This window comes from Cervus elaphus, chromosome 18 (assembly GCF_910594005.1).
Source record: "Cervus elaphus chromosome 18, mCerEla1.1, whole genome shotgun sequence".
Taxonomy (NCBI): Eukaryota; Metazoa; Chordata; class Mammalia; order Artiodactyla; family Cervidae; genus Cervus; species Cervus elaphus.
In genome coordinates this window covers 65,819,682-65,842,954 of record NC_057832.1, presented here as the reverse complement: position 1 = coordinate 65,842,954, position 23,273 = coordinate 65,819,682, and the positions used below count along the sequence as shown (strand labels likewise).

The window sequence follows — 23,273 nt, the reverse complement described above, 5'->3', positions numbered from 1 at the left end:
GTTCTAGCAACTAAAGGGTTAATACTTTTGTGCACTCAATATTTTACAGATAATCCTAGGGGATGCACTTTACCAAGGGAAAAAAGTTACAAGCCTTGAAATAGCAATGAGAATTTGGTAATTTGCAGTTAAAGGCCAGAGTGTGAAGCTTATGTTGGGGAAGAGAGGGAAATGGAAAAGAAGAACTCATAAGGATAATATAGATTCATCAAGAGATATTAAGCAGGTCTTTTTTTTTAAATGATAATGTTGACCAATCTTAGTGTATAAGTATTCACTGATGTGCGTTGAACTAGCTATTATGATGCTAATGAATCATTATTAGTAACATATGCTCTCAATATGCATATGTTTTTTGTGGTTGCTCTTTCTGTGTCTGCTAGCTAATAATGAGTTTGCGTCCACATTTGCAAGATGGTCAGTTCTTGTTTGGCATCTTATCTGCTGATGAAACAAAAGGAAACGAGGCCAGGCATGCAGAGGAGATTGATCTAGAGATGCAGTTTCCACAAGCACAAACCTCCAGCCAATGGGAGGAAAAAAAAAGAAAGGCTTCATAAACGCAGGCTTGCATATGGAGAATCTACCTTCTTAGCTCTACAATGATAAAATCTGTCAGGATTGCCCCCCTGTTTAGTAGGTGATTTCAGAACTATAGACAGGAGCACTGAAAAATCACTAGGAGGGAAAAAAAACAATCAGACTTGGTTGAAGTGATTTTTCCATGTCACTCAGAACATTTTACCAAATAGTGGCCAAATACTGAAAGATAGGTTTACTCATCAGTGTGAATAGGCATGAGATTACTAAGAGATTTTGGATTAAAAGAGAGCCAGGAAGAAAGATTTGGTTGTGTAAAAATACTGAGAGACCTGGTTCCCCAACATTTTAATTCTTTATTTCCAAAAAGAAAGAATATATTCTTTATTAATGGACTATTACCGGTTTAATGTTAAACACCCAAAACAGTACATGAACGAATCAATGTTTTATTTTTGCATCATAGTTTGCTGTTCTTCCTAACTTGCAGTCACTGCATTGTAGATACTGTCAATTATAATGTTATTCCTATCACTATGTGTATAATGTTTCTTCATGCTCCGTCTTAAGAGTAAACGAATAGTTATCTACTTTCATCAAATATTAGTTTTCACATTCTTCCAGCAGAAAGCTCCCAAATCAAAATCTAACAATGAATAGAACATGTATGCATAAAAACCCAAAATGTATCCCCCTTGAGACATTTGGGAATAAAATTTTCATATTTCTAAAAGTCTGCATTTTGGGGACATTAAACACTGTATTACAATTTAACATAAAATCAGGTATCATTTAATACTGTTTAATATTTTAAAACTCTAATAATACAGATCATCTTAATGAGATAGAAATATTTCTTGTAAGAAGCTTTGCCCTTTTCAGTGCTGTTCTTCAGCCCACTTCAGGGACTGGTGGCCGCGGTGCCTCCCCGTGGCAGTAGCTTAGAGGGATCCTTGAAGGCAGTCCTCTTCACTCTGAACCGGTGAGCGCTCTGGAGGAAGAACAGACTCTAATTTCTGCCAGCGCTCTGGAGGCCACAGGATATGTGTAGCATGGGCATGCAGGAGTCCTAGGGAAACCTGAACTCACGAGAGACACAAAGAAAGCAAGAAAGATATTCTTTTATATAGGCTCATCATTAACATTTTGAAAGCAGAATTTGATCCAGGTCTGATAGTCCATGGAAAGATGATGATTAAGAGAATAAACACTTACTGGGATTTTTCTAGGTTCTTTATATATGTAAATACCTTTAATACAACCTTTTGAGGTAGGTACTGATATTATCCCCTTTTTTGCATAAGAGAATACTGGAGTAGGCTGCCATTTCCTTAAGTCACATAGCCACCAAGCCATGGAGGCTGGCTTTAGGGCTTAAGAGTCCTGCTTTAGAGGCTGCAAACCCCAGTGAGTATGGATCTGGTTTACATTCTCAGAGTTTCTGCCAGAGCTCCCGGTATCTCAGAGAGGCATTTGAGTGGGGTGGGGAGCAGAGATACCTTTAAAAAAATCTATATTTTGTTTAAAAAAGAAATACTGTCCCACCTACTGGATGAGTAGCAGGAGTTAGGTGTGAGACTGGGTAAGGTGCTTCCACAGAGTACATGGAACAATGTGAAATTCAGTGCTCATGGAGAAGGTGGGAAACAAGGGGAAAATCCAGTATGTGGTCCTCAACTGATGATGGTTTGACTCAGGATTTTTTGACTTTATGATGTGTGAAAGTGAGATGTGTTCACTAGAAACAATACTTCCAATTTTGATTTTTTCCCAGGCTAGCAATATACAATATGATACTGATACTCTCTTGTAATGCTGGGCAGTGGCTTTGGGCCAAACAATCCCAAGGGTAAACAACCGATACACTTACAATCATTCTGTTTTTCACTTTCAGTACAGTATTCAATAACTTGCATAAGATATTCAGTACTTTATTACAACATAGGCTTTTTGTTAGGTAACTTTTCCCACTGTAGGCTAATGTTTAATGTTCTGAGCACGTTTAAGATAGGTTAGATGAATTAAGTGCAGTCTTTTTACCTAAAATGTTTTTAACCTTCAATGGCTTCTCAGGGCATAACCCCATCATAAGTGGAGGAAAATCTATGAAGATCACTGCAGATGGTAAAAGGATGTACCAGGGTGGAAGAGGAGATAAGGGAAGGGAGCTTTCCCTAGAGGTTGTAAGACTGAGTCCTGAGAAGGAGGAGGCCCTTAAAGATGTGTCAGGGACATGAAATTCAGTGCTCAAAAGACTGTGGGAAACCTGATGAAAATGCAGAGCTAGGCCCTACGCTCAGAGATTACCCTTCACAGGTCTGATGGAGGGCGTGGAAATCTGTATCCTTTGTTGGTGTTATCAAAAATCAAAGCCAAAGTGTTAGTTGCTCAGTCACATCCAACTCTTTGCAATCCCATGGACTGTAGCCCAGCAGGCCACTCTGTCCATGGGATTTCCTAGGCAAGAATCCTGGAGTGGGTTGTCATGCCCTTCTCCATGGAATTTTCCTGACCCAGGGATCAAAGCCAGGTCTCCTGCATTGCAGGCAGATTCTTTACCACATGAGCCACCAGGGAAACCATCAAGTATTGGAGGATAATTGCTTTACAATTTTGTGTTAGTTTCTGCTATGCAAGGAAGTGAATCAGCTATATGTATATTTATATCTCCTCCTCTTGGCCCCCCCTCCCACATTCCCCATCTACAATGGAATATTACTCAGCCATAGAAAGGAACAAAACTGGGTCATTTGTTGAAGAGATATGGATGAACCTAGAGTCTGTCATACAGAGTAAAGTCAGAAAGAGGAAAACAATTATCATATATTAATGCATGTATGTGGAATCTAGAAAAATGGTATAGATGAACCTATTTTCAGGGCAGGGATGAGATGCAAATATAGAGAATGGACAGCTGGACACAGGGAAGGTGAGGGTGGATGGAATTAGGAGATTAGGATTGACATATATACACCACCACGTGTAAAACAGCTAGTGGGAACCAGCTATCAAGTAATATTTTAAGGGATGTAAAAAATTATAAAACATACTCATATTGAGTATCATCACTGAACCAGGTAACTATGTGTCCATTTTATTTTCAAGTGTTTTTCCTATAAATTGGAGCTCCATAGAGATTGACATACAACATTGCTTTCATTAAAGTTCTGTTTATATGCATTTGAAGAATCACATTGCCCAGAAATTTAGATGTGAAAGTCAAGGGAGACACTTCCAAAGAGATAACCACAAACATTAAGAAAAAAGAAAACATTCACAACAACTTGAAATATAAACAAAATCAGCCCAAAGGGAAATAAGAAGCCCATGGGCCCAATAAAGGAATTTTTCTTCAGTTGCTACTTTAAAAATCAAACCTACAGAAAATTAGAAAATTTTGTGTAAAAAACAGTTCTAGTCACCAAAACTTATCAGTTATTTACATTTTGCTGCCTTCCTTCCCCTCTCATTATGTCTGTATATGTATTTGTACACATACTTTTCACTGAATCACTTGAAGTTGTCACCATGCTGAATTTATCCCCAAATTCTTCAACATAGACATCCTAAGAAGACTCTTCCCTACAGGAACACTTTATATGCAAGGTATTTAATGTTGATATAAAATTATTCAATATACAGCCCATATACAATTTTAACTGTCCAAATAATGTCTTTTAAAGTTCTTCTATTTTTAAAATTCTTAATTGAGGATCACAAATTGAATCACGATTGTCCCTGTGATACTTCAATTTACATTTGGGTTAATCTTGAGGTCCTACATCTGTAATTGCCCAATTTTCCCCCTCCTGATTAGAGTCAAATGAAGTGTTCTTGGCAAGAATATCATATAACTGGTATTGTACCCATCCCATTTTATCACATCAGGAGGCACAAAATATTAGTTCATCCCATTGCTGTCATGTGAAGTTTGATCATTTGATTAAGGTGATGTTGATCAGGTTTCTCTATTGTAAATCAGTCATTTTTTTTTTTTTTTTGGTAACTAAAAAGTAACTGAGGGGATGATATTTTGAAACATGTAAATACCCTGTATGTTAATAACATATCTCACTGCTCTCTGAAGGAAAATGGTTTCTAAAGCATCTAAAATAATTTTCGCAGCTGCTGATTGGGCTGCCTGCAACAATTACTACATGGAGGATTATAAAAGAGTGGTTTTCCAATTTTTTTTATTTCTTTCATATTTACTAGTTTCCATTCTTCCTTTAAAAAGTGCTGTCCCTGCCAGTCTCAAATGCTTATATTTTAACATAAGAGATTCCTTTTTAAATTCAAAATCTTACTATCTTTGGGGGTTTCCCAGGTCTCTCAGTAGTTAAGAATCTGCCTGCCAATGCAGGAGATGCAGGTTCAATCCCTGAGTCAGGAAGATCTCCTGGAGAAGGAAACAGCAACCCACTCTACTATTCTTGCCTGAGAAATCCCACGGACAGAGGAGCCTGGTGGACTGCAGTCCATGGGGTCACAAAGAGCTGGACATGACTTAGCGACTAAACAACAATAATCCTTCCCATTTTATCACATCAGGAGGCACAAATATTGGTTCACCTCATTATTGTTTGATCATTTAAGGTGATATTGATCATGTTTCTCTATTGTAAATTAATAATCTTCCTTTTGTAATTAATAATAATATAATCTCACTGCTCTCTGAAGGAAGAGGATTTGGAAACCATCTAAAATTTAACATCCATTATCCTGCCTGAAACAATTATTACATTCATGATTACAGAAAAGTGGCTTTCCAAATTTATTTCGTTTATATTTATTCATTTCCATTTTCTCTTAAAAAGTTCTGTCCCTCCCAACTTCAAATGCCTATATTTTAACACAAAAGATTCCTTTTTAATTCAAAATCTTACTATGTTTTGGTTTGTTTGATACTCAAATATTCTACATTGGGCCAGTGAAAGTTGTTAATTTTTGGACATGTCTCCATGAATCTTTAAGCACATCCTAACGTTTTGGTCCCACTAGGTATTATTGGCTTTCAGTTCACTTCAGTCACTCAATCGTGTCTGACTCTTTGTGACCCCATGGACCGCAGCATGGCAGGCCTCCCTGTCCATCACCAACTCCCAGAGTTTACCCAGACTCATGTCCCTTGAGCCAGTGATGCTATCTAACCATCTCATCCTCTGTCATCCCCTTCTCCTCCTGCCTTCAATCTTTCCCAACATCAGGGTCTTTTCAAATGAGTCAGCTCTTTGCATCAGGTGGCCAAATGTTGGAGTTTGATGTTGGAGTTTCAGCTTCAACATCAGTCCTTCCAATGAACACCCAGGACTGATCTCCTTTAGGATGGACTGGTTGGATCTCCTTGCAGTTCAAGGGACTCTCAAGAGTCTTCTCCAACACCACAGTTCAAAAGCATCAATTCTTCAGCATTCAGCTTTCTTTATAGTCCAACTCTCACATCCATACATAACTACTGGAAAAACCATAGCCTTGAATAGACGGACCTTTGTTGACAAAGTAATGTCTCTGCATTTTAATATGTTGTCTAGGTTGGTCATAACTTTACTTCCAAGCTGTAAGCATCTTTTAATTTCATGGCTGCAATCACCATCTGCAGTGATTTTGGAGCCCAAAAAAATAAACTAAGCCACTGTTTCCACTGCTTCCCCATCTGTTTGCCATGAAGTGATGGGACTGGATGCCATGATCTTTGTTTTCTGTATGTTGAACTTTAAGCCAACTTTTTCACTCTCCTCTTTTACTTTCATCAAGAGGCTCTTTAGTTCTTCTTCACTTTCTGCTGTAAGAGTGGTGTCATCTGCATATCTGAGGTTATTGATATTTCTCCTGGCAATCTTGATTCCAGCTTGTGCTTCATGCAGCCCAGCGTTTCTCATGATGTACTCTGCATATAAGTTCAGTAAGCAGGGTGACAATATACAGCCTTGATGTACACCTTTCCCTATTTGGAACCAGTCTGTTGTTCCATGTCCAGTTCTAACTGTTGCTTCCTGACCTGCATACAGGTTTCTCAAGAGGCAGGTCAGGTGTCTGGTATTCCCATCTCTTTCAGAATTTTCTACAGTTTATTGTGATCCACACAGTCAAAGGCTTTGGCATAGTCAATAAAGCAGAAATAGATGTTTTTCTGGAACTCTCTTGCTTTTTTGATTGTACTTTAGTTTTTAAAACTCTATTTTATTGTTTATATATTATTTATTTGACTGTGCTGGATCTTGATTGCAATGTGTGCGCTTCAGTAATTGCAGCAGGTGGGCTTAGTTGCTCCAGGACATGTGGTATCTTAGTTCCCTGACCAAGGATTGAACCCATGTCTCCTGCATTGCAAGGCAGATTCTTAACCACTGGGCATCAGGGAAGTCCGCTCTTGTACTTTAAACCTGTTCCATCTGAAATTAGACATCTCTTTAAGGAGGCTTTGATTTCTCTTACCAATGAATGCTGGTTAGAAACCAAGGCAGTAGATGTGCTGCTTGCTCCTGGTGGTGTCAATCTATGCCATTTCAGGGGATGGACATAAAAAGCCCCATACCACAGGCATCCTTCTCACTTTCCTGCATTTCAAATTTCTGTCTCCCTTATTCTATAGTGAATGCTCTGTCTCCCCATAACAACATTTACACTACCCTACAATACATATAAAAGGGTAGTTTTGAGTTCACTATAACTAATACCAACAACAAATTTATTCAGTAAAAATCGAGATTTCTTTGCAAGTATTTCAGTCTTTAAAATAATTCCAGTATATTGGCAAAGTCCTGTGTTCAAAAAAACTTGAATCTAGTCTGTCTCCTTCCAAATACAGTTATGTTTCCTTTTGACATATGGTTAAGCCCATTTGTTTCTATTTGTATTCAATTTTAGAGCTCGCTTTTGTTATCCTTTTTGATTCAGTTTTATTTTTGAATAAACATTTAAATGGTTCATAAGGTATGGTATGCAGAATAATGCCCCCACACACACCTCCAAAGACGTGCACATACCGGTCCCCCAGACATGGTGAATATGGAATATCTCAGGACAAAATGGGAATTAAGGTTACTAAGCAGATCTGAGGATAAGAAGACTATCCTATATGAGCCCATGGACACATGTAATCACAAAGATCTTAAATGTAGACCAGCTAGGTAGAAGGGTCAGATTCAGAGAGAGATTTGAAGATGCAGATGTAGAACAGGGCCATGAGCCAAGGAATTCAGGTGGACTCTGCAAGCTGGCAAGGAAACAAATTATCCCCTAGAGCTTCCAGAATGAAGCCAGCCCTGCTGACACTTGAATTTTAGCCCAGTGAGACCCATTTTGGACTTCTGACCTCCAGAACTGTAAAGTTATACACTCATGTCATCTTAAGCCACTAATCTTGCGATCTATTATAGCAGCAATAAGAAACGAATAAACTAACAAAAATGCACACAGAGAAATTCCAGTATCTGCTATCTTACCTCTCTAGTAGGATAACTATATTCATTAATTTCTGATTTATCCTTCTTTTCCAGTAAAGAAAACCAAATACATATATTTATCAGTTTTTATCTATCTGTGTGTATCTATATATATATTTTTATGTGTACATATTTATTATGTCTATATATATTATGTATATACATTTATATACACACACACATATACATTATTTCCCTATCTCTCATACTGAAGGTAGCTACTATTATGCATATTCCCTTTTGATGGTACTTTTATTCTTAACAGCACATCCTGGAAATCACTTCCTATCATTTCATAGAAATGGAGCCTGTAGCTTTTACAAAAGCTCTACCCCACATCCAGGCAATCCTGATTAACCCCACGAGAAATCTAGATCTGGGTTTTCCACTTGGCTTCACACCAAGAAAAGGTAAACCTAACCAACTCTAAAGACTTTTAAGTATATTTGGAACATCCTAAGTAACCATTCTAACCAAATTAACTGCAGAAGCGTAGCTCTAAATGGTCTGCCACACTGCCGTTCTTATCTATTTTTGTTCTTGTCTGGGCTCAGCTAAGCTAGAGAACAGCTGGTCTCCATCCCCTCCACAGTAACCCTTTTTAGATTTGATAGCTGCTGCTCGGTTGTTCCTCAAGCCTTTATTTGCTTTTCCAACTTGTTTAACTTTTTCCCTAAGGTTTGATCTGCCAGTCTTTTAACTTGGCTGAACTCTTGCCAACATATTTGCCTGATTTCCTAGTTTTGGAGCTCAGTTTTAACATAGTGATTCAGTTTTTTTTTTAATCATTCATTTTACCAAAACCTATTATAATTTTATTCCATTTATTAAAGATACTACTCTCACTTCCTGAAAAAAATGATTCATCGTCATAATTATAAATAATGGTGAAAATTCCCACAGATGGATAATGTCAGTATCATTTTAAAACATGGTATGTGAATGCAGAATATAAGTGTTTTTTAAAGACTGTGATTAATATAGAAAGTGCCTAGTCACTCTCTTAGCTATCTTGTCATTTGATCTTTTTTATTGGTATGTACATAGACATGCAAAGAACACAGTGAATTTAAAAGGGCATAAAAATCCAGAAATATATTAAACTTTTAAAAATTATAAGTTCTTTTCAGGTATAGCTTTGGTGTCCACACATACTGTGTTAGGGGTGGTCCTACAGAAGAAACAACCAATAAGATGTGTGTATACACTGAGGAAACCAGATCTGAAAGAGACACGTGCACCCCAATGTTCATCGCAGCACTGTTTATAATAGCCAGGACATGGAAGCAACCTAGATGCCCATCAGCAGATGAATGGATAAGGAAGCTGTGGTACATATATACCATGGAATATTACTCAGCCATTAAAAAGAATTCATTTGAACCAGTCCTAATGAGATGGATGAAGCTGGAGCCCATTATACAGAGTGAAGTAAGCCAGAAAGATAAAGAACATTACAGCATACTAACACATATATATGGAATTTAGAAAGGTGATAACGATAACCCTATATGCAAAACAGAAAAAGAGACACAGAAATACAGAACAGACTTTTGGACTCTATGGGAGAATGTGAGGGTGGGATATTTCAAAAGAACAGCATGTATACTATCTATGGTGAAACAGATCACCAGCGCAGGTGGAATGCATGAGACAAGTGCTCCGGCCTGGTGCACTGGGAAGACCCAGAGGGATCGGGTGGAGAGGGAGGTGGGAGTGGGGATCGGGATTGGGAATACATGTAAATCCATGGCTGATTCAAAGCATAAAAAAAAAATAAAAATAAAAAAAATTTAAAAAAAAAAAAAAAAAAGATGTGTGTATATATAGACACAGAATTAAGAAATTAGATCACACAGTTACGGAGGTTGGTGAATCCAAAATCTGATGCAGAAGACCAGTAGGCTAGGGACTCAGGAAAGAGTTGAAGTTTAAGTTCAAAGGTAATCTGCTGGTAAATTCTTTCCTGGTTGAGGGAATGTCAGCCCTTGTTCTCTTCAGGCCTTCAACTGACTGATCTCTAATATGTGAGTGTGACTTATCCAACCTGCTTTCAAAGTCCACCATCTAAATGTAAATCACATCCAAAACGACTCTCATAGAAACATCCAGAAGGATGTTTGACCAAACTTGGGCCCAGCCAAGTTGACACACAAAATTAACCATTACACCTGACAAATATAGTCACCCCTGACAAACATCTCCTCTGTGCTTACTCAGGGTCACACACACAGTGCTGACTATACTCAGGGCAGAGTCCTGAAGGAATTATACATACTGACTCATTTAATTCTCTCAATAACCCTGATGCAGGTACTACTGTTGTCTCTACTTCATAGTTGAGGACACCTAGGTTCAACCACACAGATTTTGGAGCTGAAGCTCTAATACATGCCCTCTGGCTCTGAGAACTCTATAACAGGATTACAATATAATTTATCATACAAATGAGAGACTTCTGACAGTCAGTGGGGGCACTTTTTAAATTAAGTCAGGATAAAAATTTGTTCAGGACCTTCCTGGACAAATCAAGGTATGGTCACCCTAATCATACTTCTTCTTGATATTGCTGAGTCCCACATACTTTCCTGTGGGACTGATATAAAAAAGAAATGCACATTATGCACTGAATTGTGTTCCCCCAAATTCATATATTGAAGCTCTAACCCCAAACACCTCAGAATGTGCCTGTATTTGGAGATAGGGCCTTGGCCCTAACCCGATCTGATGGTATGCTTGTAAGAAAAGCAGATTAAGACACACAAAGAGATAACAGAGTTGCATGTGGACAAAGGAAAGACCATGTGGGGACATAGCAGAAGGATAGCCACTTGCATGCCAATGAGAGAGGCCTTGGAAGCAACCAGACTCACCAACACTATGATCTTGGACTTCTAGGCTCCAGAACTATGAGAAAATTTGTTGCTTAAGCCCTGCAGTATGTGGTATTTTGTTATGGCAGCCCTACCAAACCAATACAGACGTAAATAAAAGAAACATTCCTGGAAGCCAGTTCCTGAGATATCCCAATATTCACCCAAAATAGGGGAACAAAGGAGGATGAGAAAAAGGAAAAAAAAAATTGTTATTAAGGAGAGAGAGAGAGAGTTTATGCATACACAATTTTTTTCAATATCTTAAATACTCTGACCGACCAATCTAATATTTTATTGGTACCCGATGCTCCTGTCTCTTTGTTCTTTTGTGACCCTGTGTAGATGTGTCTCCTCCAATAGATTCACAATATTCTTAGGCTAGAGGAATTCACTTTTACAGTAAACCTTAAAACAGAGTACTAAAACTATATTAAATAAAACATTATAAACCCTTAGCAGATTATTGTACTTTTAGTATCTACTGAATGAGAAAATAGGTCCATTTACATGTATTAAGGAGCCTTTACAAAACTCTGTTGCCTAAAGATGGGGAATCAAGGATCTAGAATAACAAACAAACAAGTTTGACTGTGTACCCCACCAGCAAAAATACTTGTATTCACATATTTTAAATTATCCATATAATATGTAAATATAAAATTATATCAAAATAATTTATACATATATTAGTGTTAATACTCTATAAAAGCAAATGTTAGGTAAAGCTTAAATTCTTATCTTTTAGATCCAAAGTCTTGCTTTATTTTGTATCCAGGGGATCATTATAAACACCCGCTGTATAGTCCTGCTCCTTCTTTAGCAATCCCTTCTCTGGGAAACACTGGGATTACTGGTTGGAAAGTGATCAGTGTTATCAGTCAATTGGTTTGTTTGGTCCACAAGATGCCAAGAAACCACATGGACTAAAATTACAGTGAACTGACTGTCTTTGATTGACTTGGCTCCACTGAGAAGTTATTTTGGCATCTGATAGACACAGCCTTCATGGGCCCTGCTTCTGATTCAAGTGCCAGGGGCACAGGTGTGTTACTCTGGTTCCTTTCACCCCTTTTCACAGGACTACAGTTTACAGAACACTCTTCCAGCTTTTGGCTTGAGGACACCCTCCCTTGAAGTAAGAGCTTGCAGGAACAAGCTGTGAGTGTGGTGATAAAATAATAAAAATAAAATCAATTACTTTGTACTGGTCATTGCTGACCAAGGACTAACATAAGCACATAAGTCTAGAGATGGAGCAGAAAGAAAGTGAAAGTGAAAGTCACTCAGTTGTGTCCAGATTCTTTGCAACCCCATGAACTATACAGTTCATGGAACTCTCCAGGCCAGAATAATGCAGTGGGTAGCCTATCACTTCCCCAGTGGATCTTTCTGACCCAGGAATGCAAGCGGGGTCTCCTGCACCGCAGGCGGATTCTTTACCAGTTGAGCTGCCCTAGCAGGTAGGGCAGAGGGGAAACACAGAGAAGAAACTAAGAAAGAAAGAAAGATGACTGGTCATGCAACTCCTTTAAAAAAGATGTTCAGAACTAGAACCAGGGTCAGGAGAGAAACAGGAAATGAGATGAAGCACAGAACTCCCAGGGTTATTTGACAAAAAGGTTTTCTGAAAAGAGCAGTGTTTTGTACAAGATTAGGAACTACTTGTCAGCAACAAATATTTGTTGAATGAGTGAATGTTCATTAAGGAGGAAGGCTTCAATCTGGAAATGCTACATTTTCTGATCTGGGCATCAAGGAAATTCCCTAATTTAAGAGAAACATCCACAGTTTGCTGGAAAACAATATTATTTAGGCATGAGAGCTTCACAGACGACGTGCCACAGTGGACTGACCATCAGCTAGTGCTACCAGAAGCCTGTGATACCGTTCTTCATACAGTTCTTCAGTGCAGCCTCAAATCATTTTTAAAAGGTACAGTATGGAATTGAAAAACATATTTATATAATGCATAGATTTAAAATTTGTATATTTACTGCAGATTAAGAATTTTTAAAATATATTACACAGGCAAAGAAAATTGGCTTGGCTTGCCTCTGGTGACCCCCATTTACCTCCAAAACAAATGGACAAGATTAGTAAGGAGAGAAACTTATAATGCCTGGTCTTCATTCTCCTGGGATAAGTACCATTGATGTTTTGAGTAAAAGACCAGAATCCCGGCTGTTTGTCCTCTTCCACACATGAAAGTTTTCCTGAATACAGCATCCGCTCCAGCCTGCTCACAGTGGCAGCCAGGGAACACTACTCAGCGGTACCCTGACAGAGCGCTCTGGCTGTTTGTGGACTGGAGCACCACAAGAGAGGATGTTGTCTCCATAACTACTGCTAAGACCAGGGATGGGACAGTACGTGGAGAGCAGGCCACTGGGAACATGGGACTGCACTCGGAGCCTGCTCCTTGAAACTGCGGTTCAATCTGATGCTGCAGGTGGGGAGTGTAGGGCAGAGTCCTGTGCACTGGTGATGAATCCCGAAGGAGCAGGGCATCGTACACCAGGTACTCATCCCCTGGAAGGACTCTAGCTAGACAGAAGACAGCAGAGATCATCACAACGCCAGCCACCAGGAACAGACATCTGACACCTCGCTCACCGCATCTTGGTGTCAGAGTCATGAAGGAAAACAGCACCATTGAGCACTGGATAGAACGGTGTGTTACTCACACAGAGAAGAGACAGAGCAAGATTGCTTCCTTCATGGGTGTCGGTGACACTCAGCTTCACGAGAAGGATGCCCCGACTGTGCGGACTTGCCTTCCTCAGCCTATCTCTGCAGTCACCACTTTCTGGTAATGTCAGTATTACACAACAACATCAACACTAAAAGCAGTTACTTAAAAAGAACCTACAAGACTGAGAGAAAAAGGTTAAGGAGGGCAAGATAATTCCCTTATCAGGTAGCATAAAAGTGAATTTTCTTGACTATATGAACAAAAAAGCAGATGTATGGTCTAAGTAAATCAAACAATTAGAAATAAAGACAGGCAAAAATGTATCATATGAAAAAAGAAGCAACAACACTGTTTCAAAATATTATGAAAAAATATTTTTTAAAAAGTCTGAAGGATAGAAATGCTGCGACCTACTTGATTCTTACACATGGATTAACATATACAGATTTGACATTTCATTAACACTGTCTGATGCAGTAGACAAGGGTCATAAAGAGAAGAGTAGTGGCTTGTCATCCAGCTCACATTCCCAAGATGCTTATCAGCACAGCACTGAGCAGATAGAACACAGTCCTCCAAACGAAAACATGCAGGGTGACTGCTTCCACTCTAAGCAAGCACTGACGGACATCTACTCCAAGACAGACAAACTAATAACTCAGAGCTTTGGCTGTTGAGGTGAATGAGAGGCAGGAGGGTCGTGTGCCAAAGAATTATGCAGAAGACAAACAAGGAAAATATCAACACTCCTAAGACCTAAGCTGGTAAGCAAAAAAATATATTTAAGAATAAATGAGGGGAGAAGGAAAACTAGAAAAATGGAGAAGAACAGAGGGAAGCAGTAGCCGATAAAGTAGAAGGCACAGGAGCAACACAGTGAGAAAGCTTTATTTGTGGGGCCTGAACCACTTCCACTGCCCCCTCCACAGGGACCCAAGTACAGCACCAGTTATGAGGACACATCACCATCCAGAAGAAAACCCAGCACTGTTCTCTTTTTCCTCTTTGAAATGACAAGAGGAAGGGTCCTTGTGTTGGGGAATAGTTCCCTTAGATGAGAACACTTCTCTTCCTAAAGATGCAATACAGGATGACAATACCTTATCTGCAATTCCAAAATCCAACAAGCTCCAAAAATTCACTGTTGTGGAATCTCTAGTAGCAAAAACCAGACATAACCCAAACTGTTAGAAAATTATACCCTTTATTTATCCCCTGCAGTGCGCCTGTTCATAATTTTTGCTCCAGAAATATTAATGTGCTTGATTATAGACATTACCCCAGACTCTACTGGGGGCATTACATTACATATGGTATAGATATCGTTTAGTTGCTGTTCATACACACTGACACTACCTTCCCAACATCCAAACAATCTGATTTCTGAAGTATCTGCCCTCTGAGGTTTTAAGTCTGGTATTACTGTCTTTAAATATCTGCAAAAATCAATATTTACCAAAGAGGATAAATGTCACCAGAGTTTGGCTCAGTCCTAGGTGGGATGGGACTCCCATCTAGGATCTCACTATCTGACAAGAAAGAGAGATATTTAAACAGAGCATCAAAATACAACCCGATAGAGCAGACATAAGAAGGAGCCTGGCAGCAGAGACTGTGGTCACGCCGTGGGAAGTTTCCTCTGAGCCGAAGCATCTAAACTGCCTCCCAGGGATGCTGGCGACCTCTCTCCTGAAGGTAGATCTTTACCTAATGACATCTCCTGCCAGATTTTGTCTAGAGCACCCTCCTAATTCTCCATACCCTCCACTGAGGTGCAGATTTGAGACAATGTGATAGGTTGATACAACCCAATATTTTGCCATTGAAAAAGAAAGCCATGTGCTTTACAAAAGATTCCAAGTGAGATTCTCTCATCTAAAGGCCTCATTCTAGGACAAGTGTTTTCCTTCATAACCAACAATTTTAACTTTAATCATTTCAAAGCAATTTTCCCTGTTCAAGACTGAGCTTCAATCAGAATGTATTTTCAGGTCACTTCATGGCCTCTTCACAATTCTCTCTAGATAACTATAGAATCATGCATAATCATTCTAGTCCCCCCTAGACTCTTTGAGTAAGTAGTTAGTTCAATTTTTTTGTAACTATTTTATGCAGAAATAGATACAAAACAGGCCTCTAGGGGTATCTCCAGCTAATTTTCATGAATTAATTTCCCAGGATTAATGTTTATGCACCAGTCTCTTCACCACATAATCAAATCACTGGAGTTGAAGTGGTCTAACTCCTTATTTTGCAGCTTGATTAAGCAGGTGATGAAATACTTGAATATAATTTGGAGAGTTAGAAACTCACAGTATCCACAATAAACCACAGTGGAGGATGACTTACGATGTCTTGGATGTTGACTGGTGTTCTCTTTGGTAGCTCATGTTTCACAGGCTATTTTTATGTACGAGATAAAACAGTTTGCATAAATACATGAGGGGAGAGGTGTAAAAGTCTTTACTGTTGTTGACGTTATTTTAAACCAGGTTTAGACCACTGGGCAGACAGCACTGAGACAACCTAGAGGGCCATCGGTAGGAGAGGATTTGGGACAAGAAGGTGTCCAACAGCCATTGCCAGCCCTGCTGCCATGATAGATGCAGCCACTCTCGGCCATGATAAACTCTGTTTAAACCTCTGTCTTTCCTGCCAGATGGTGAGATCCTAGATGGGTCCCATCCCACCTAGGACTGAGCCAAAACTCTGGTGACATTTATCCTCCTGGTAAATATTCATCTTTGCAGATATTTAAAGACAGTAATACCAGATCTAAAACTGTGGGTGGTTTTCTGGCATCCAGCCTCTCTCTAACTATCTCTCCCTACTTCCATCCCTCTTTTATTCCTTTTTTCCAAAAGAAAATGAGGAGGATTTCAAAACAATGAACCAGAAACAAGAGAAGGTCCATAAAATGACAACTCTGAGGGCCAAAATGGTTGCTGTGGAGAGCACACTCAGTATGTTTTCTTCTTTGTGGAAACTCTCAGGTAGCCAGCTTACACAACCCTCAAAGGATGGGAGGGAGTATCCCATTATTTTTAAGGGAAACTAAGTTTTTGTCTGAGTAAATTTCTACAAGCTCTCACACGTGGGCTCTGCCACAAGATACTTAAAGCCTCAAAATGGACAGTGTGCAAGGAAGTAGGTTCCACCCAAAAGACTGTAGAACAATTCAATTTGCTGGCAATTAGTTGAATTCTGTTCTGCAAGAGATTAAGGCAACGTTATCTTGTATGTAATCTAGTTGTTCAGTCTCTAAGTCGTATCTGACTTTTTGTGACCCTATGACCTGCAGAGTGACTGACTTCCCTGTCTTTCACAATGTCCCAGAATTTGCTCCAACTCATGTCCAATGAGTTGGTCTAACTTATTCCAGTGGTAAGTACTTGGATTACCTGGCAGCACAGATAGATAGAATGCCCTTTAAATGGTCTTGTAGAAATATCATTTCTTTCCATTGTGTTGCTGATATAACAAGATCTGTTTTGTGTGGTTTGTGGCTGGAGATAATCCCTGACCCCCAGAATCTTGCTGTGTATCTATGAGTAAGTGATGAGTAGAGTTAGTGATCTACTGAACTCCGCCCTTCTCTGCATCCCAGAACAATATCTTAGTGGTCAGAGCTATAACTACTGTTCTTAAATTTAAGCTTACCAAAATCTAAAGAACTGGGTTGACAAGGAAAAAATAAAGTACACAGTATGATAAAAGGTAACCGAGACAATGGTCTAAACCATAGCACAACGGGCTTTTCTAGGAGAAATATCTGCCAGGTGTTTGAAGTGTTAAAGGTACACATAGTGAAGTAGGATCTTAATGATCAGTGAGACCATTATAGGTGTGGGCATGGTATGCATAGGCAACCACCCATCTTAACCACCTTTGTGTGTCTGTGTAAGTCTCAGTGAGAAGCAATGCATCATCCACTGCCTACTCCCCAGGTTGGAAGGTCCAGATGTTCCTTCTTTCCACTGCCAGGAGCTAAGGGAAGACACCTGAACAGGGCTCAACCATTCAGATACCCACATCCAGGCCTATGAGCGTGGAGTGAGTTAAGCAAAGACACAGGAAGAGTAAGAGATTTCTGGCAGAGACAAGAGTGCCAGGAGGTGCCCAAAGATGTCAGTTGCCGAACCTATCATCCTGCTCCTATGTGTGACATAAGGGCATCCTATGTTGCTAATTCCCAAGGCTTGTTTTCATCCCATTCATTCAGTGATATCGAATATCAATACCCTTCCAATGACATCTTTTCTACCTAAATTAGTCAAGATGAGTTTGTGTTATTTGCAACCAAGATACCTGATTGATACACTGCCATAAAGATACGTGTACAAGAATAATGTTTATAAGGATATTAGAAATTAAGTCTAATCCCCAGTCCCTCAGGTGAGGAAATTGAGGCTCAGAAAAGCTGCCCAGCTCAGTTAGAGGTGGGATGCAGCACTGCCTCCCAGTTCAAAGTCGTTTTCACCATCCTTGTCAGTGATACAAAGTGCAGAGCCCTGGAAATCATAATGTTTGGCACGGGGCCCTGCTTTCTGAACCCGCTTTTACCCCAGGGAAAAGTGGGGCCTTTCATTTTGTGCAGGGAAGGAAGAAACCACCAAACATTGCACATTAAAGTTTGTACACATCCGCACCACTCTGGGAGCTGCTACTGATTTGTAACAGCAGGGCACGTTACAAGTCACTGGGCTGTAAGGAACGCTTGCTGGCAGTGACGGGAAAGGCAGTGCTTACTACAGCCCTGCGGTTATGTCCACATGCATAAAAGAGCCTGCAAAATGAAGAAATGGGGAAAGACTAAAAGATATTCCCACTCAGGGGTTTCCCTGGTGGCTCCGATAAAGAATCTGCTTGCAATGTAGGAGATCTGGGTTCTATCCCTGGGTCGGAAAGATCCCCTGCAGAAGGGAATGGCTACCCACTCCAGTATTCTGGCCTGGAAAATCCCATGGACAGAGGAACCTGGTAGGGTACAGTCCACAGGGCTGCAAAGAGTCAGACGTGACTGAGTGACTTAACACTTAACTCCACAGGACTTACAGGTAAACGCCTACTATGTGCAAAGCACAGGACATGATGTTTTAAAGGTACCAAGATATATAACCCATAAATCTAACTTGAGGAGTTTACAACTCAGGGGAAGATGGTTGGCACAAGCTTGATCCACAGGATATGTGTGGCAGAAGTGGAGGTTGCAGGGAATGAAAGTGACCTGGTAAGTAACACAGGCCATTGAAGGATCAAGAGGAGTAACAGGGGCGGCCACCTCTGACCACAATCTGAGGAAAGAAAAGAAAACAGTGTGGAGAACAAGAGAACAGTCAGGAGATTGTTATGATGGTGCTACCGAGAGATATGATTGTGGGTAAGAGAAATGGAAAGAAAGGAACCTTTGGGAACGAAATCCACATTTCGTAGCATGGTGGGCCTGGTTCCCTGCTCCTCAACTTGTGCTCGAATCACGCTCACAGCTCTGCACAGCTGCATAGACTGCTGCTTCTGCCGCCTGAAAGGCTTTGTTTCACCCTTTACCTGGAAAACTCTTCATCCTTCCAGACACAGCTTACATGTTACTTTCTCCTGGAAGGCTTCCAGGTCCTCTGCCCAGTCTCCACGTCCAGACTTACTTATGATAACTAGTGATTACCACTCTGTACAGGCAGGGGATGTTTAGCTCTTTATGTCTTATGTGGTATGAACTTCCTGAAGCAGGTATTGTCTCATATTCTGTTGATAAACCATGGCATGAAAGTAGAAAGAAAAAAAAAAAAGAAAGTAGAAAGAAACTCAAAACATGTTGATTGATTAAATAAATGAAACCGGAGAGCATGTGGATTTAGACTGGTTACAGTTTAGCAACTGGTTAGACCTGGGAGCTGAGAAAAGAACAGGATTTGGAGATGGCTCATTTCTCACCTGCCTAGAAAGAGGGTAATGATATTAACAATAGACAGATCACAGTAGGAGGAGCAGATATGGGAAATAACAAATTCAGTTTTGGATTACCTAGCTGAGGATTCTATTGAATGTCATGGGAAGACAACCCAAGTGCAACTGAAAATTCTGTGCAAGAGTCTAGGCAAGGGTGGGAAGTAGAACTTAGACATTCAGGACTCACCCAGTTGTACCCTGGGAATTAATGGGCTCACCTAGAGAGGAAGAAAGGACACAGCCCAGGGGGCATTGCATTTCAAAGGTAATGTTTGGAGGTTGTCAGCGACATGCAAGAATCAATACATTTTCTTGAGCAGTAACACATACACCTCCAGACTAGAGCTTGTGAAACTTTTGCACAAGTAGAGACATATTGTTCTCAGCTTGTAAAAGGGTGAGAATTGAGAAAAAAAGCAAAGATTAAGGGAGGAAATACTTGTAAATCACCTTTAAAACTATAGTTTTTTTTTTTTTTTTTTTTTTTTTGTGACTGAGCCTAGAGAACATTTAAAGATCCAGGGGAAAAAGAAAAACTATTAAAATTCTAAAAATGATATTGACCTGGTATCGCTATACATTTGTATATATGTAATGACTCATATGGACTAAATACATAATATAAAAACAGATCAGTGGATTGATCAAACTATATCTTCTAATGGAAAGAAATGTTTTGTTACTTTTAAACATTTTGTTTTCAGAAGGTAAGTAAAATACTTTCTAAGAATTTTAGCTGAGTTTTAAATGAGTTTCAGACTGTGTGAACTAAAAATGCTACTTAAATGGCTGTATTATTTATGAGAAATAATACTGTTTATGAGGAATAATTATAAACCTTTTAGTTTAAATACTATGATCTAGTTATTTGCTTTTAATCAGGTTCACTCCTATGTGAATAAAAAACAAGAAATTTATTGAACAGATTTTTTTCCTACTTTTTTAGTTGTAAAGAATCTTGTTGCCTTCTTGAGAAGACATCTTGCTAGTATAGTTTGAATCAACGAAGAAATAACGATGCTGTGATCATGTGAAAAGCTGACACACAAAGAAAAAGTTAACTATGTGATGTGATGGGTGTGTTAATTATCTTGGTCTTGGTAAACATTCCACAGTATATATGCATATCAAACCATCCCATTGTGCACTATAATTGTATATTTGTCATGTATTACTCAATAAATTTGGGAGGGGGAAACATATTGGCCCATCATCAATTCTAATATTGATATTAAGTCCTTAATATATAGTCTTAATTATTTTGTGCATTAGGGAGAAGTAAATTAATGGAGTCATTTCAGCTTTATATGCTTTGTATTGCTGCTATGATTTTTTGGTTATTTTGAGCTTCTACAAATAATAGTTGTCTGGCTTTTGTACTTTGATTACAGTAGTTAATTCAGAGAAATCTCTTGAGGACTACTCAACATTCAATCAATAAACATGCTAACACAATGCCAGGAGCTGGGATGCTATGGGAGACAGCAATTGCGGTACACTGAAATCAGGGTAAGAGTAAACAACATTTAGTCTTTTGATTTTTTAATATGCACAGTTAGTATCTAAATAACAGACAATATTTGAAGTTGAAGTTTGTATAATAATAGATAATCCATGTCAAAGATGGTGTAGCAGCAATAAGACAAATACTGGCTGGACTACTAAGAAACAAAAGGAATCCCTAAGAGCTAACAGAAAATTTCTATATTCCAAACTTTTTGCTCAGTTAGCTTGAATGATTCTAAGTCATATCTCCTTTCTCTATATTGGCTGTGTGTGTGTGTGTGTGTGTATGTACCTTGGAAAGGTGGATAATTTCAATAGTGGCCTAAGGAAAATTTAATAAGGGCAAATTTATTTTTCCAGTGCAAAATTACAAATTATCTTTGATCTGGCACTATGCATTATACATGACTTTACTCCACTGACTCAGATAATTGAACGCTGTCTAATTTATGAATTCTCTTAATGTTGTACCAAACAATTTTGTTGTCTTATATATACGTTAATGTTGACAGTGCAAAAGGCTGATATGCACTGTTAAAACTCTTGATGCTTTATATTAATAAATTCATAGATTTATGTTAAGTTGTCAGGACTTAAGCCTAAGGAGAGACTGGGCTTAGCCCGTGTGGCCCCAGAGCTAGATGGAAACATTTGCTGCCTCGGGGTGAGGAACAGAGATTTGGCCGATAATGATGGTTTGCACATACTGGGCGCTCTGTCTTCACGGCTGCTCCTCGCCACCTTGTCAGTGTTAAGACAGTATCATCAATCATCACCAAAGTAGGGTGGAGTCCACAAAACACCGGGAGTAGAGCTGGCCCTGCCTCTGGATAAAGTCTTCTCATGAAGGTCCTGGCCTTATTTAGCCTGCTACACATTCAGTGCTGGTAGCAACAGTTCCAATTAGATTTCTCTTTCCTTTTAGTATTCCCTCCCTGCCCTTGGCCGGCTTTTCCATGTCTTCTTAAACCGGAAAAGCCAACTGCTTCATTACTTTAAAAATAATTTTTAACTTAAGGAGATGGAAGGGATATCTCAACCCAAACAAATCTGTGAAAGACAAGACTCAAAAAAGATCCTCTCTAATCATCAAAAATTCTGATGATTCAGCATCAATAGCACACTGTCCATGTTGCTGGAGTAACATGATACCCGGAGGGTCCACGGAAAAGGAGTAGAGTGAACATCAGTAGCAAAGTGCTGAGAGGAGAAGCTTTGGAGTCAAGAAATCCCATGGGGTGGGATCCAGACTGGAGAAATCAATAACTGTGCATCTTTGGTAAATACTCCATTTCTTTCAGCATTACTTTTTCCATTGTCAAAATGGGAGCAAAAATATCCACCTTGCAAGGTTGCCATAAGAATGAAAGGGCATGAAGTACACAGGTCTAACCTAACAAAGCCTGTTACATACTACTATGCTAGCCCCATGGTAAATCAAGTGCAGAAGAAGCCTGAAGTATATAATAAAATCACAACAAAAGAGAAGAAAATGAAGTTTGAAATAGCTACTTTATATTGTATCCCACTGTTAACCATGAGTAGTGTCCAATTATAGGTTATGCCTTTGAGAAAAATTGTATTTAGTAGCTTATGATATTGGTTTATAAGTTCAAAAATGATTGCAAGGATTCTTGTCCCAATAAACTTATTTCTTAGCAGCTCCATCAACAATAGCAATAAAACATGGTGCTGTTATGCTTCATTTTTTTTTGATACAGGGCTAAACTTTGTAGGAGCTTTTCTATACACTGAGATGAGCTCAATAAAATCAAAATCCTCTGGATTAAGATAACATCCCTAAGAGACCTCTGGCGCTGGTACAGGCATTTGCAGTAATGAACAAAAGAGGAACAGAGGACTCTGTTGTTGCTTTAAATTACATGTGTGACAGATCACAAAGAATTGCTCTTAGGTAAATGAGCAATATTTTATTGATTTTCTCCCAGCTCTTCAATACCAGCTGAATGAAGCTCCCCAGGAAGCATGCATTTTCTTAGCAAAATAATGCTGCACTATAAATGATGCCAGTTTCTGACCACTGACTCATCCCTTAACCTTTGCTGGCTTCTGTTTACACAATTCTGTGGAATAGTGAACTTAAACATCAGTGGCTTGTCTTCAGTCTCCATCTTCCTCTGTAATTTCCAGCCCTGCTCATTACTCCTGGCTAACTCCTGGCTAGAAAGTCACCCTCAGTGATTACTTCTCTTCCTAGTGCTCTAAATGTACTCCAGTTTTGCTGGCTTGTCATCATCCCGATTTCCT

General features: G+C 39.2%; 1 protein-coding gene across 3 annotated transcripts in view; it reads right to left on the bottom strand.

The window, feature by feature from the left end:
• Positions 1–876: 876 nt before the first annotated feature.
• The window catches only part of IMMP2L (inner mitochondrial membrane peptidase subunit 2), a 941,241-nt gene continuing 918,844 nt past the window's right edge, over positions 877–23,273 (bottom strand). For all 3 annotated transcript variants that reach the window (XM_043872109.1, XM_043872107.1, XM_043872106.1), the window contains one exon: positions 877–1,619. In XM_043872109.1, the coding sequence (XP_043728044.1) occupies positions 1,482–1,619 (138 nt within the window). In that variant the 3' untranslated portion in view covers positions 877–1,481. The remainder of the gene's footprint in view (positions 1,620–23,273) is intronic.